The sequence below is a fragment of the Lotus japonicus genome, chromosome 5 (assembly GCF_012489685.1).
Source record: "Lotus japonicus ecotype B-129 chromosome 5, LjGifu_v1.2".
Taxonomy (NCBI): domain Eukaryota; kingdom Viridiplantae; phylum Streptophyta; class Magnoliopsida; order Fabales; family Fabaceae; genus Lotus; species Lotus japonicus.
The window spans coordinates 10,813,422-10,827,241 of NC_080045.1; the positions used below are offsets into that span (position 1 = coordinate 10,813,422).

The window sequence follows — 13,820 nt, forward strand, 5'->3', positions numbered from 1 at the left end:
ATTCTCGGGTTAATTCTCATAAAAAAATTTCCACGTGTCATTCCAGTAGATTGGAAGTTTTTATTGGTGATTCCTTATATCTATGATTTGTGCTATTGTCTTCATGTTCATGAAGAATGTCAAACGAGTTCCTGATAATCTTAATCAGGCTTAGAAGAGAAGTATTTTTGTCCACTTTGCTTAGCATTTCAGACTCTTCTATTTCATATGTTGTTTAATATATTTTTAATAATCAAGAGATTGATTAATGTATCAAATACAATAGACATATTACCCGTGAAAAAAACACACTAGTTTTTCTCATTTCAGGATAAATCCAAACATTAAACAATGTTGTACATCTACTAATATAATTGTTTCACGTCATTTTTCATGTTGATTTTACTTATCTCCCCATCCATTTCTGCATTTACTTTCTAGCACCTATAATGTCATATTTATCTCTCTTTTTGATATCATATTTATCTCTTATTCTCTCATCATATGCATTAACTGTGAAATAAAAGAAATGTCGTATGTTATCGAATGATAGTTCAAGTGATAAGAGTTAAAAAATATATAAGTTGGATAAGAAAAATTCAAGGATCAACTTCTTCTCGAGAGTGCAATTAGTATTTCCGATGTATAGAAAAGTAAGGAATGTTATGTCAAGTCTAAACAGTAATGATATATACACACCTCATTTTTAAAACACTTCATTTTCACCTCCTTTTGTTTATATCTCTCTCATCTTACCATCTATCACATCTCATACTTTCTCTCTCTTACTTTTTTCTTTCTTCCTATCTCTCTCCTCATTCCACCTCTTCCACCTCAAAGAGAGGTGTGTAGGTAACATTATTCCAAGTCTAAAGGGCAAAGTGTGTAGGTAGCTGTATGATATAGCCTGAGCCCTGAAGGCAGGAAGTAAAAGGAAAGCTCTGACTGAATAAAAACTACACCCATCCATTGTCCCATATTTCATACTTGGCCTTGGCCCAACACAAACCAACCAAAATCATTTGTCCCTCTTCCCTCTTTCAATCAAACCCATCCCTTTCACTCTGACTCTCCCTCTTTTTCCCTTCTCTACCCTTAAAAAGGTAAAAACCTCAATTGAAAAAATAATAATATTATTATTACTCCTTTCTTTCTTTGTATTATTTTCTATTACTCTCTTCATTTTTATTTATTTATTTTTCTCAGAATCTGAAGTGATTTTTGATCTTCTTGCTGTTGAAAGCAGCTTCTCTCTCTCTCTGGTATTGTCGCTACCACTATTTCTCTTCCTTTGATATCACAGTTTCTTGGATCATTTTTTTGCAATTTGATTAATTTTATTGTTTCTTTCTCCGTTGATTGATTTTGCGTCTGTTAGGAATTTCTAGGGTTCTATGGTTTCTTTGTGATTTATGTAATTCGGTTCATGCTTGTTTTGTTCTGCAATCAATAATATCATCACCATGACCAAGTGAACTTGTCGCAATGTTGTCAAATTTCTGGAAATTTCGGGTTTTTTTTTTTTTACTTGATTTCCCTGTAATGTGACACAAATGTAAGTGCTTGAATGCATTTTTTTCCATGAACATTGATGTGTTGTTTGTATTTTTTCCAGTTTCATTGTTAGCGTAAATCGAAACCAATAGGACTTTCTGTTGTTAGTTCATTTTTGCTGTTTTAAGGTCTAAAAATTGATTGAGGAAATGGTGCATTGATTAATTTCAGTATCTTTCTGAAGGAAGTTAGTGTTTTGTGCTGTTATACAAAGTTTTTGTGCTTTTTTCAGGGCTAGGTTTTGTATTGTGCAATGAGTAGACCAACGACTCGAACAAAAAATAAAAGGCTGAGACAAGGGGATGATGGTGCCAGCACTTCTGAAATATGGAGGTACTACTATTACATATTCTTTTGTTTTTAGCTTATGAAATGGAATTGGAACTTATTGTTACTTCCTTTGTGTATCTATTTACTGGTTTATGATTCTCCTTCTGTAGGAAAATTCACAAAACTGGTGTTGTAACTGAAGAGGATATGAACCAACTGTATATGATTTGGAAGCCGGCGTGTTCGGGCTGTCGAGTAAATACTAAAGATAACCCGAATTGCTTCTGTGCTTTGGTTCCACCTCCAAATGGAACCCGGAAGTCTGGCTTATGGCAGAAGATGTCTGATTTTGTTGAAAGTCTTGGTCCTGACCCTAACAAGGATCTTCGTGAGTCTGCTGATTCACCTGCAGGTTTGACAAATCTTGGTGCAACATGCTATGCCAACAGTATACTCCAGTGCTTATATATGAATAAAGCTTTCCGAGAAGGCATATTTTCTGCAGAAGTGGATGTTTTGCAGCAGCAACCAGTGTTAGATCAACTGGCTCGGCTTTTTGTACAGTTGCATATTAGTAAAATGGCCTTCATAGATTCTTCTCCATTTGTAAAAACACTGGAGTTAGACAATGGTGTTCAGCAGGACAGCCACGAGTTTCTAACATTGCTTCTGTCATTGCTTGAGCGTTGCCTGAGCCATTCCAAACTTCCCAAGGCAAGAACTTTAGTTCAAGATCTTTTCCGGGGAAGTGTGTCTCATGTGACTACGTAAGAATCATTCGTAGCTACTTATTGACTTATATAGAATCATTTTTTTCTATTACAAATCTTTTTTTCTTTAACGTGTTTATGGCTTTGATGATGGATGATGGCATAATTTTCTCTTTTATTTTGGACCCTTCCCCTACCCCCTCATATACTCCAATACATAAAGAAAAACCTGATAGGAACGGGCAAGTAACTGTGTTTATTGGTAAAAACTACACTTAATTCTTGGATATTCGAGAGACGCCGGGCTCTCCCCAAGTTTCCTGTACAATGAATCCAAAGATCCAGGCCCTTTCGAACTCTCTTATATTTATTGCATTCTCCTTCACTCTCTAACTCCAGGTGAAGTCATTAAGAAGAGTCATGTCAGTTACTACTTCTCGTTAAGCTGTCATCAAATTCCAAATTCAGAAGTTCATATATTGTCATCCCAAATGTGCAGGAGGTGCACACTGGACAGGAAGGAAGCCAACTCACTGTTTTGGGTTTCAAACAGCTTAGAGTATGGGCCTAATAAGGAATTTCCCTTCTGTCCATAGACTTTTCTCTTTTCACCCAGAAGGTGGTTGTCATGAACACTTTTCAATTCATTGCCTCGTTTTGCCTTTGTTCCTTCTTCTCTATGAATTACGATTTATGATGTTCTTCCTTTACCATAGGTCGATTGACCTTCATGCTACCTTCAAGATTCCTTTCTTCCTTCTTTGCTTCTTCAATTTGGTGACCTGAAGGATGATCTTCGAAACCAATCTTTGCTCTTGAACCCCCTCCTTGTCGGACACCATAGCTGAGTCTCGCCTGTTCTCTTCCTTACCCAAAGCGTCTTGCATTAGTCTCTTTGGCCACAACCGAAGATTCTAGCTCCCACCCCTTCTTACGTTGGTGTGCACTCCCACTAGTCAAGCTAACTTCTCCACTCCCTATTCTAGATTCTTGAGTATTGCTTTTCGTTCTCATTTCCTCGCTTCTTGCTCTTCTCTGTTCATGCCCCCCTTTATCTCAATTGATTCCAGCCTTATCTCCATTTTTTTGTCATTCATGAGTGTTGCTATTAAGCGCCCTCAGCTCCTTGACATAGCTCTGATATCATTTGCTAGAAACAAGCAATGAATTAGGATTACTTTTATTGATATTGGTCAAAAGCTAAGAAGCAAGGACACTGGCATGGACACAGGACATGACACTGATGCACACATGGTGGCGCAAGAAAATTTGATGTGTCTATCTATTTTGTAGTGTCTCACTGTTGTGTGTTTCTAACACGAAGTGTCAAACATATTTCCAACACAACCCTCTCTTGAAGTGTGGTATTAGGTTAGAAGTTATTCTGGTTATTTATGTTTAAATGATCTCAAATAAATTTCTTATATTTATATATACTTCATCTAAACTCGTGTTACCACTTACTAGTATTAGCTCTGCTTTTGACTAAAACACATTTTTTACTTTATCACTTTATTGTGCAGGTGTTCACAATGTGGAAGAGACTCTGAAGCTTCTTCCAAAATGGAAGACTTCTATGAGTTGGAGTTGAATGTCAAGGGATTAGGAAGTTTGGGTGAGAGCCTAGATGATTACCTTACTGTGGAAAAGCTTCATGGAGAGAATCAATATTTTTGTGAGTTGTGTAAAACAAGAGTTGATGCTACACGAAGCATCAAGCTGCGTTCCTTACCTGATGTCCTTAATTTTCAGCTTAAGCGTTATGTCTTCCTTCCTAAGGTATTGTGTAAAAGTTTTGAATTTCATCATTATTATCGCTGTTAAATGTCATGCATTTTTCAATGGTAACTTCCTTTTCGGGTTTGATTCTAGTGATTTTTGGGTATAAGAGAGCAATAAGTATTACTAGGATTTTCAGAGAAACTCCAAAAGATTCTTAGAGATAGATATTAAATACTCAATGGGATGGGAGCATTGTAAGAGGCAAAGTGAATCTTGCTATGACGATCCACTGTAGTTCAGCGCTTATGTTTCAATTTGTAAATACAGAAACTTAAAGAGATAGATAATTGTATACTTTTAAGTTTTTTTTTTTCATTTTTTATAGGATTTTTATTCTTTTGTCAAGTTCCCTATCATTCTTAATCTAATATAGTAATGTAATCAAATTCTGGACTTACAAAATTTGTTTTTTCGTTGCTTATGTGCACCATCTCTCTCTCTCTCTCTCTCTCTCTTTTCCCCCAATTTTCCGGTCCATGCCAAAGCCCCAAGTAAATGAAAAATATTCCTCCATTCTGTATCATTGTTTACATTAGACATCTTGGTCAAAATGCTTTAGCAGAAAATGCACGAGCCTTTTAATATATTTTTCACACATTGGCTTATTTATACAAGCTTTACTTTCGTGTTTTGCATTCTGTTTTTCGTATTTCTTGTTTTCTTTTAGGAGGATATTCTGGGTATAATATAGTTTCAGCTTTATATGTAAGGAAAAAGCGAAAGAACTTTTAATGGTTATATAGAAAGGATGCTTGATTTGCTTTGCAAACTTGTATGGTGCCTCATAAGTTTTATGGCATGTTATTGCTGATTTCTCTGAATTTTTTTGGAAATCTTTCTTTACATAGGAATCACGCATGAGTAACTTTTTCTTTCTTGGTAGTTTCATGCTAGGGTGATCTTGTTTACCTGTTTTTGCAATTTTTAATCTCCTTCATGCTATGAAGTAAATTTCAATTTTCTGTGCTCTAAATTGTTTTCTGATATATATATTTCTTTATTCTTCTATTTCCTGACAGACAACTACAAAAAAGAAAATTACTTCTGCATTTTCATTTCCTGCTGAGCTTGAGATGCACCATAGATTGTCTGAGCCACCTCAATGTGAATTGATATATGACCTGTCAGCTGTACTGATTCACAAGGGAACTGCTGCGAATAGTGGTCATTATATTGCTCACATCAAGGATGAGAACACTGGGCAATGGTGGGAATTTGATGATGAGCATGTTACTAACTTGGGTCGTCATCCATTTGGCGAAGAAGCTTCATGTCCAACTTCTAAATCTGTTAAAACTGATGTAGATAATTCTAATATCTCTGAAGCAATGGTAACTGACAACAATGGAAATGGTTTAAGCACCACTCACTCACAATCCTCGCAAGTAGAGACATTTTCATCTAGTGATGCATACATGTTGATGTACCACCTTAAGCGCACCAAAAATGTTGATGAAAAGGGGGGCATGGTTTGTGGTGCTAACCATCGAGAAAGTGATGACGGTGCAGTTACTGCACACGAAAATGGTTGTCTTCCTTCTCATTTTTCTGAAGAGATTCAAAATTTCAATGCTTCATATGTTGATGCCTGTGAGCAATACTCTCATAGGAAAGAGTTAGAAGTGAGTCGTATCAACGAGAGGAAACAGGAAGTTCGATCTGTTTTAGCAGAAGCTCCTGTTCAACCGTTGGAGCAACCATACTTTTGGATTTCTAGTGACTGGCTTCGCCAGTGGGCTGAAAACATTATTCCAACGTTAGTGCCTATCTTTTATGGCATTCTTTGCAGTAAATATTTCGATGGTTTTTTATTTTTACTGTGTGGCCAAATTCTTTCCTTGCCTTAGTTTCAGCTTTCATTCTGTCAATTACTAGGATAGGGTTATTTCACTTAATTTATATGGTACTTAATTTTTAATGCAGTGCTATCGACAACACGTCCCTCCAATGTTCACATGGGAAAGTCCCAGTGTCAAAAGTTGCCTCAATGAAGCGATTGTCTTCTAAAGCATGGGATCAATTATTGTCTAAGGTAACTGTCTTCATTAGCTGTTATGATACCATTCATTGATCTTGGAAGCCCCTTTTAAATCAATATGAAAGATGTTGAGTGGAATTTCCCATATTGCAATGGATAACATAGGTAGGAGTGATGAAAAGAAAATTTATCAGATTGAGCATTAGCAGAGACAATCTAATCTAGTGTCATTTATGTGTTTTACTGAATAATTTGAAGTAGTGGGCTATTATCATCATGAAGCACCAAACTTAGGATATTTCTTGGTGATGCCAACAGGGAAACTGTTGTCATGTGGGTCTGAAAGAGGAACATTTTGGCAAACATAGCCTTTGTGAAGTAGGTTTTTTATTTATTTCTGCTGACTTGAGAAGGAGAGTTCAGTAAACTTGTCAGGAAGTTTGGCAAACAATAGCCTTTATGACTTGGGTTTTTTATTTTTTTATTTCTGCTGACTTGAGAAGGAGAATTCAGTACACTTGTCTGAATGAGTTACAGTGTACATGAAAACAACAGGAAGTTTAAGCTTCTATCAAGAGATTAAGAAGTTGTTAAATTGCTTGTTTTATTCCCATATATCTCCTTTTTTGCCATAGTTGCTGATATCATGCCTATAAGTCTATAACATGTTCCTTTATTGGCTTATAAATTTCAGTATGGTGGGGGGCCAAAACTTGCTCATGATGACTGCTGTTGGGATTGCCTGATTGATGGAGCTCAGAATGTGGTGTCAGCTGACACTTATCGAGATCAAAGAGAGTCATTGAAGCAACTTGCACGGGAAATTCTTGATGGAAACTGTGAAGATGGAAAGTACTATGTGTCCAGACCATGGTATGATTGCTAATCTTTTCTCCTGTCAAATATACTCCTAAAGAAAGTTATAGGGGGCGGTGGTGATAAGTGCAGTTTTCTGTTATGTTACACAAATTGTTAATATCTTAAGTGACTGGCCCAGTGTTACGATTATAGAGAGGGAGGGGGGGAGCATAGGAGAATAAAAAATGCAGAGATTGGAGAACTGAATTCATTGAAGTAAGCACTTACATTTAAAAGATCTGGTGTTCTAACAACCAACTGATTCTGTTTGGGCTGAGCTGTTATGGAGGCTGTAACATAAATTTTATAACTAACTGACACCCAACTAACTGTTGATAACTAACTAAACAGAATCCCTGTACACCAGTAAATCACAATTGCATATAATACACTATTGCCCAGTCATAAATAATTCCATTACCGTTTCTGATCAATTTATGGTGTTAGTATAATTTGCAAGTCACGATGCTAATGCCGATTAAGCTATGGGTTTACTTTTGTAGGTTGCTGCAGTGGTGGAAAAGAAAAGTTGTTGATGCTCCTTCTGAAGCTGATGCTGGACCAACAGCAGCTATTACTTGTCCACACGGGCAACTTATGCCTGAGCTAGCCACTGGTGCTAAGCGGGTGCTTGTCCCTGAGTGTTTCTGGCTCTTCTTATACAAAAATGCCACTTCTGTAAAACATGATGATCTTCTGGGTTGCCCTACTTTTCCTTTAGACTCCGGAGAGTGTTCCCAATGCAGTATTGAATTATCTGAAGTAGCTTGCTTGGAGGACTCTTTGAGGTTATTTCATTTGTACATTCCTATTTAAATAAAAATCTATAGACAAATTTTAAAGTGAGTGCTGTATTCTTGCTGCAGATTATTGAAACAAAGGGAGCGTCAGACTCATGACAAACTATTCAGCGGGAAAAGTATGCCTCTCTCTCTACATTGCGAGTATTTCTTAGTTCCTTCTTCCTGGATTTCAAAGTGGAGAAATTATGTTAATCCAGCTATCAAGAATTCAGATAAACCTGAAACTTTAGATGGGGTAGTTCAGTCACTGATGTGTGAAAAGGTACTTCTTTACTTTACTTAATCATGTTTTGTATCCTCTTCTGTGGTAATCACTTAGTTTGCTTTTGTCTCAATTTAGTATATTACTAGTTGCATTTGGTTAGAGTTGAATTTTTAGGCATAAAGTATACACTTACTTTAAGAAGATTTACTTTGAAAAGTTAATCTATGCATGTGTGTTAGGAATTTTAGTTGCAGGTCCAGATTCTAACTCATAAACTAAACACAATGACTGGGTCTGCACGTACTTGACATGGCATCTCCAATCTGTCAAATTTAATCTGTAGCAATTTTAGACATGTAACATGCAAGTAGAATTACATTTTTTGTTTTTGCAGATTCTAACTGTTTTATTCCCTTGCTGTTCAGCACTCAGGACTCCTTGAAAGGCCTCCTGAACTGATTTTCAGACGCGGTGCTATATACCCAAGAGAGTCTTCTGTAAGTTGTATTATTGTAAAGAAAATATGTTTCTGCTCTGTAGTCATGTGACCTGTATGTACACGCTTGCAATGTTCTGTCATTAAAATATTTAGAGAAACTAAATTTTAGTATGCTTTGAATCCTTGTTTTTAAAATAATTAAATTGTAATATCCCGGACACCTAGTTGCTCCTTCTGTCTCTCCCTCCATTTTGGCATATCAATATGTTTGTTCTTCTTTGTCAGTTTCTCAGTCTTTACTTCCATTTGTGGATTCTAGGCTGGTGGCTTAACCGTCATATCTGAGAATGATTGGAAATGCTTCTGTGAAAAATGGGGTGCTATTGAGACCAAAGGAATATCTGCAAGAATTGAGAAAATTAATGATTCGGAGAATGCTTTCCCTGGAACCAATGAAGAGATGCCCATATGTGAGGATCAGTTGTCCAATTGGGATAAAGTGAATAATGAAAGTGAAAATGGCCAAATTGTGATTAGGACCTTTCCTGAGGTAATCCAAAGCTCTGACACATTTTGCTGCATATGCTATTTTATACCCCAACCTTGATATTCTTGTGAATGTGTGTCTGTGTATTAGACATTTAATCCAATATGCTAGTTTGTGTTGATTTATGTTAGACTAAATGTTCATGCTAATGTTTCAGATTTACCTGGAAGGGCATGTCCTTGATTTTTCTAATTTTCCTGTTAGCTCTTTTCATCACATGCATAGTACAACAACCTTTCTCTGAAAAAAAAATTGAGGTTGCAATGCATGTTTCTGAATGAGAGCAATCGTGTCTTACAAAAGCTGCTTCCGGATGTGCGTGTAACTTAACTAAAACATGGGACAGACCTATGTAGAGATCTAAGGGGGTGGTGGCCCCCCAAGAGAAAAAAATTCCTCAATAAGATAGTTCTTAAATGTTGTTTCCGCCCCTCTTAAATTTTTTATACTGCTTCTTTAGATTAGTAATGGCTAGTTTTGCTAAATGTGTTAAACTTTCGCCCTTACCTATTTTTTCTTGTTCTGTCCCTGACTAAAACAATTGTAATTTGACTATTTGAGTGATAATTTTACTGGAGTCTGAAAGTTGTGTGTTTTTGTACCTTGCTCAGTTGAATCTATAGTTCTATACTGTTATCCATTCCTTTATTCTCTTGCACATAAATTCTATAGCCAACTTCTGTATTTATTTTTCTGTTTCTTCTAAATCTCTGATATTCTAATACCAAATTTACTGGAAACTTCCTCTCTTTATAGGATTATATATATTTTTTTCATTTAAAATATGATTTTTACCCTTCTTGATATTCAGGTTTGTGAAAGTTGCATTGGAGAAAAGGAAAGTTGTGAGTTAATGCAGAAGCTTAACTATTGCAATGAGGACATATGCGTAATTCTTGTCCGTGGAAAAGAAGTCCCTAGATCGATCCTGGAGGCTTCAAAGGGCACAACTGAAACAGATCGGCGGGTTTCCAAGCGCTCCCGGAAGACAAAAAATGGGAGTTCAGTTATGCTAAAAGTTTCTGCTTCGACATCAATTTACCAGCTGAAAATGATGATATGGGAATCATTTGGGGTAAGCCAAGTTTGCGCTGTATGCATATTATTTGTCTGGTTTAAAATGTTGGCTGTCTAAGCTCAAGTGGTTAAAAATGGTCAAGGAATATCTCAACCTTTAGGCACAGGAAAATGCTGGAGTCAGATATCTTTTTGGACTTATTTTTCTACACCTCGTTTTTCCCACCTCTATCAACCTTTTCCCATTTCATCTCTAATTCGCTCTCTCTTCTTTTCCATTCTCTATCTCCCATAGGCAGATACACCTATTTGAGGTGTACAAACATAATTTTTCTATCTGTTTTATCCAAATGATGGGTTGCAATGGCATGCTTGTCGGTTCTTGGATTAGAAGTTATCCATACCGCTTCATTCCATCCAAGAACCAATCTTGAAATTTCAATATTCTGGGTATTCTTTTCTGGTGTGCACACACATATTGCTACATGAAGCATATATAGATAGGTTCTTGTTTTATAGTTATGAAAACCATTACCATTCTTTGGCCCCTAATTGTTTAACTTTTTAGCTCTTAAACATATTTCAAAGCTTCACTTCCAGTACGGGGTAGGGTCAAATTTCAGTGATAGAACCTGAAACTCCAGAATATTTGGATTAAGGTCTCTGTACTTGTCTGTTTGTGTGAAAGCATTTAATATGACATTGAATAAAATCTAACTTGGATGGATTAGACATGAATTGAAGGTGATGGCTTGGCAAACTGAAAATATTAGGAAAGTGGGATGGAATATGATCTTCCTCTTTCTGTTGCTAGTAGAGGGTGGAAAATCACTTTCCGACTTGAACTCATTTTCATGCGATGTGAAAGGCTAAATGTATTCTGGTTATAATTAGGTGTATGTTAATTTCAACTTTCCGACTTTGTTGTGCCAGGCTTGTGTGAAGTGATTTTGATTCTAACTCGCCTCCCTACTTTTCCACCTAAATAAGCGCACCTGGCATAAATTATCAAAGTAATTAGGTTTTCAAAAAGAGGGTAGGGTTTTGGATGCTTGAGAGAAGACAAACATAGGTTACACAAATTTAATGACATTCATGGAGGTGGTTATATGATTGGTGTTTGCTGATACTCCCTATTGTGATTTAGTTTTTATATTGCAACCAATTCATTGCTTCATAATGCACCAATTTTTTGTTCCCACATCTGGTAATTGTACTCTCAGGTCGTCAAGGAAAACCAGATTCTGCAAAAAGGTGATCAAACAATTGATATTGATGATGAGTGTACTACGCTTGTGGATGTAAACATATTTGCTGGAGACCAAGTTATAGTTAGGGACTCTGAGATCCATGAAAATCGAGATATTGCTGGTAAGCCATTTGGTACAGATACTTGATTATCTTTTCCCTTTTATATTATAAATGTCTTCATATTCATCTTTCGCAGATGAGCTTTGTGACGAGAAAATGGATTCGCAGCATACCGAGGAAGGGTTTCGCGGAACACTTTTGACATCAAATGTTTCATCTCAGGTTGTTTAGGAATCGCATTTTCAGCAGTATGTATTTTTGTGTGTCTGTATAGGCGTCTCAAGAAAAAATCAAATATGAAGGAGAAAAGAAATAGTTAGGTGGGATCCAACCATGTAAAATTCCTTATGCCTCGGCCTTAGCGGGTGTTGAACGCTATTGGTCTTTAGCCACCATAATGGCAAATTTTGGATTGTATTGTTTTGATTTATGTACATATGAGCAAAAGCTCAAGGGTGAAGGAGGCAACCTTATTTAAAAGTCAAGGCATGCCACTTAATTAACCTACTATTATTACCACCACAGTTTTTGACTATTTATTACTACTGATCAACTGTTATAAAGACTTATTGTGTTTCGCTAATAATTACTGAGGATTCATTTTTTATAATACATTTTTGAGTTTAATTTTTATGCACCAATGGTGTAAAGTTTTTTTACACCGTCAACCAATCAGATTTCAAGAATGTGAGAAAATCTCTTTTTTTATTTAATTTCATTAATTGATGTGGCACATCCTTGAAATCTGATTGGTTGACGGTGTAAGATTTTCTTACACTATCGGTGCATCATCATTTTTCTCTACATTTTTTAATCAAATAATATCAAGTTTAAAAGGTTTACATATTTATTAATTATTTTTCATCTTATAGCATGATGTGATAATTTCGTGCAATTTAATATTGGATTCCACTTACTTTTTCATATAGTATTTTGTATAATATTAAAATTATATATAATTATTATTGGTTCATAAGAAAATTTTCAATCGGTAACTTCACCTGTTTAATTAGTAGTCTGATGTTTAAAATATTGAGTAAATCAAATGAGTGGGGTGTCAAATCTAGTACTCGCCAGTTTTGTATGGTGTGTATGGAAGAGATTATCTAGATTTATCTTATAGAATAAGCATTTTGGTAGATGTTAAGTCTAACTTACGAAAATAATTTATGACCTGCTAATTTGACTATATTTTGATAAGCTTTGAAAATAAGCATGTGAATACATTTTTATATCTATTTATATTTATAAACTCTTGTGCTTATTTTAATAAAATTATCTCATAAGCTTATAAATAAATCTGTGTTTTTTTTTATAGGCAAATGTTAGTCGTTAGTTGTTAGTAAGTTAGAAAATCCCTTCAAATTTCCCTTCCAGGATTCGAACCTTGGATCTTCCCCTCATCAACCCTTATGTCTCCTAACACTTACCACTTGAGCTAACCCTCAGGGACATAAATAAATGTTTGTGTTAAGTGCTAGTAAGCATAGGAACGAGATTGGTTGTTGTCATTGAATTGTGTATCAATCTTAACATGTTATCTCAACTCCGTTTGTTTTATGTATTTGCGTTTTGCTCTTAAGTGATAGTAGGTCCTCAATTCCTCAATTTTTTAAAAGTGTTAAGAAAAATTGAGGATTAACTATCACTTTAAATCAAAAGCTTAAGTTGTATCAACACATTGTCTGTCCTATATAAAATTGATTCTAATTATTAGAGGAACTCGTAAGTGTCTCCTTCCTTTGTTTCATTTATTTTATCTCTCATTGTTCAACTTCATAATGACAATTCTCACTCAACAAGAATCTCAATACAACCCTTTAATACATGCTTCAATTTCTCATTGTGCATTGTTTAAGCCCAATGGTGAAAACCTTGACTTAGCATTATAGTGGAATAGCTCGAAAGATCTGAATGATAAAAAAATTGTAAATTGTGATTTTTGTTTCAAAACAACCATCGGAGGAATCACTAGAACCAAAAGACATCAAATGGAATAAGGGGATATGTTGGAGCTTTTGGTTTCTTGGCTGGGGACGGATTACACAATGGAGGGGTTTTTTATGTGGAGGGTGATATTAAGAGGCTCATTTTGGGAGGGTCTTGTTCCCAAAATATTTTTATTTGAATAAAGTTTCTCTTTAACTTCCAAAAAAAAACAAAATGGAATTACATTTTTTCAACATGTGTATTTCTAGACTTTCTGAACCTTTGAACCTTTTAGTAAGGAACCTTTGAAACTTTACTAAGGAATGAAGGTGGTAAAAAGTAATTAAGAATAAAACTTAGGTGTTGTTTTTTAGTTACCCCTTATGCTGTTGTCCAATAAAACCCCAATCCCCCACTTTCTTAATTTATTAATGTAAT

At 35.5% G+C, this 13,820-nt stretch overlaps 1 protein-coding gene across 1 annotated transcript; it reads left to right on the top strand.

The window, feature by feature from the left end:
• Nucleotides 1-946: 946 nt before the first annotated feature.
• Nucleotides 947-12,016, top strand: LOC130717214 (ubiquitin carboxyl-terminal hydrolase 26). Its single transcript, XM_057567356.1, has 15 exons — nt 947-1,082; nt 1,186-1,241; nt 1,766-1,866; nt 1,974-2,570; nt 4,037-4,292; nt 5,315-6,051; nt 6,219-6,327; nt 6,968-7,146; nt 7,635-7,919; nt 7,998-8,196; nt 8,565-8,636; nt 8,898-9,128; nt 9,937-10,200; nt 11,366-11,513; nt 11,590-12,016. Exons 3-15 carry the CDS (start codon nt 1,787-1,789, stop codon nt 11,682-11,684), a joined length of 3,252 nt encoding a protein of 1,083 aa, XP_057423339.1. The 5' UTR covers nt 947-1,082; nt 1,186-1,241; nt 1,766-1,786; the 3' UTR covers nt 11,685-12,016.
• The last annotated feature ends 1,804 nt before the right edge of the window (nt 12,017-13,820 follow it).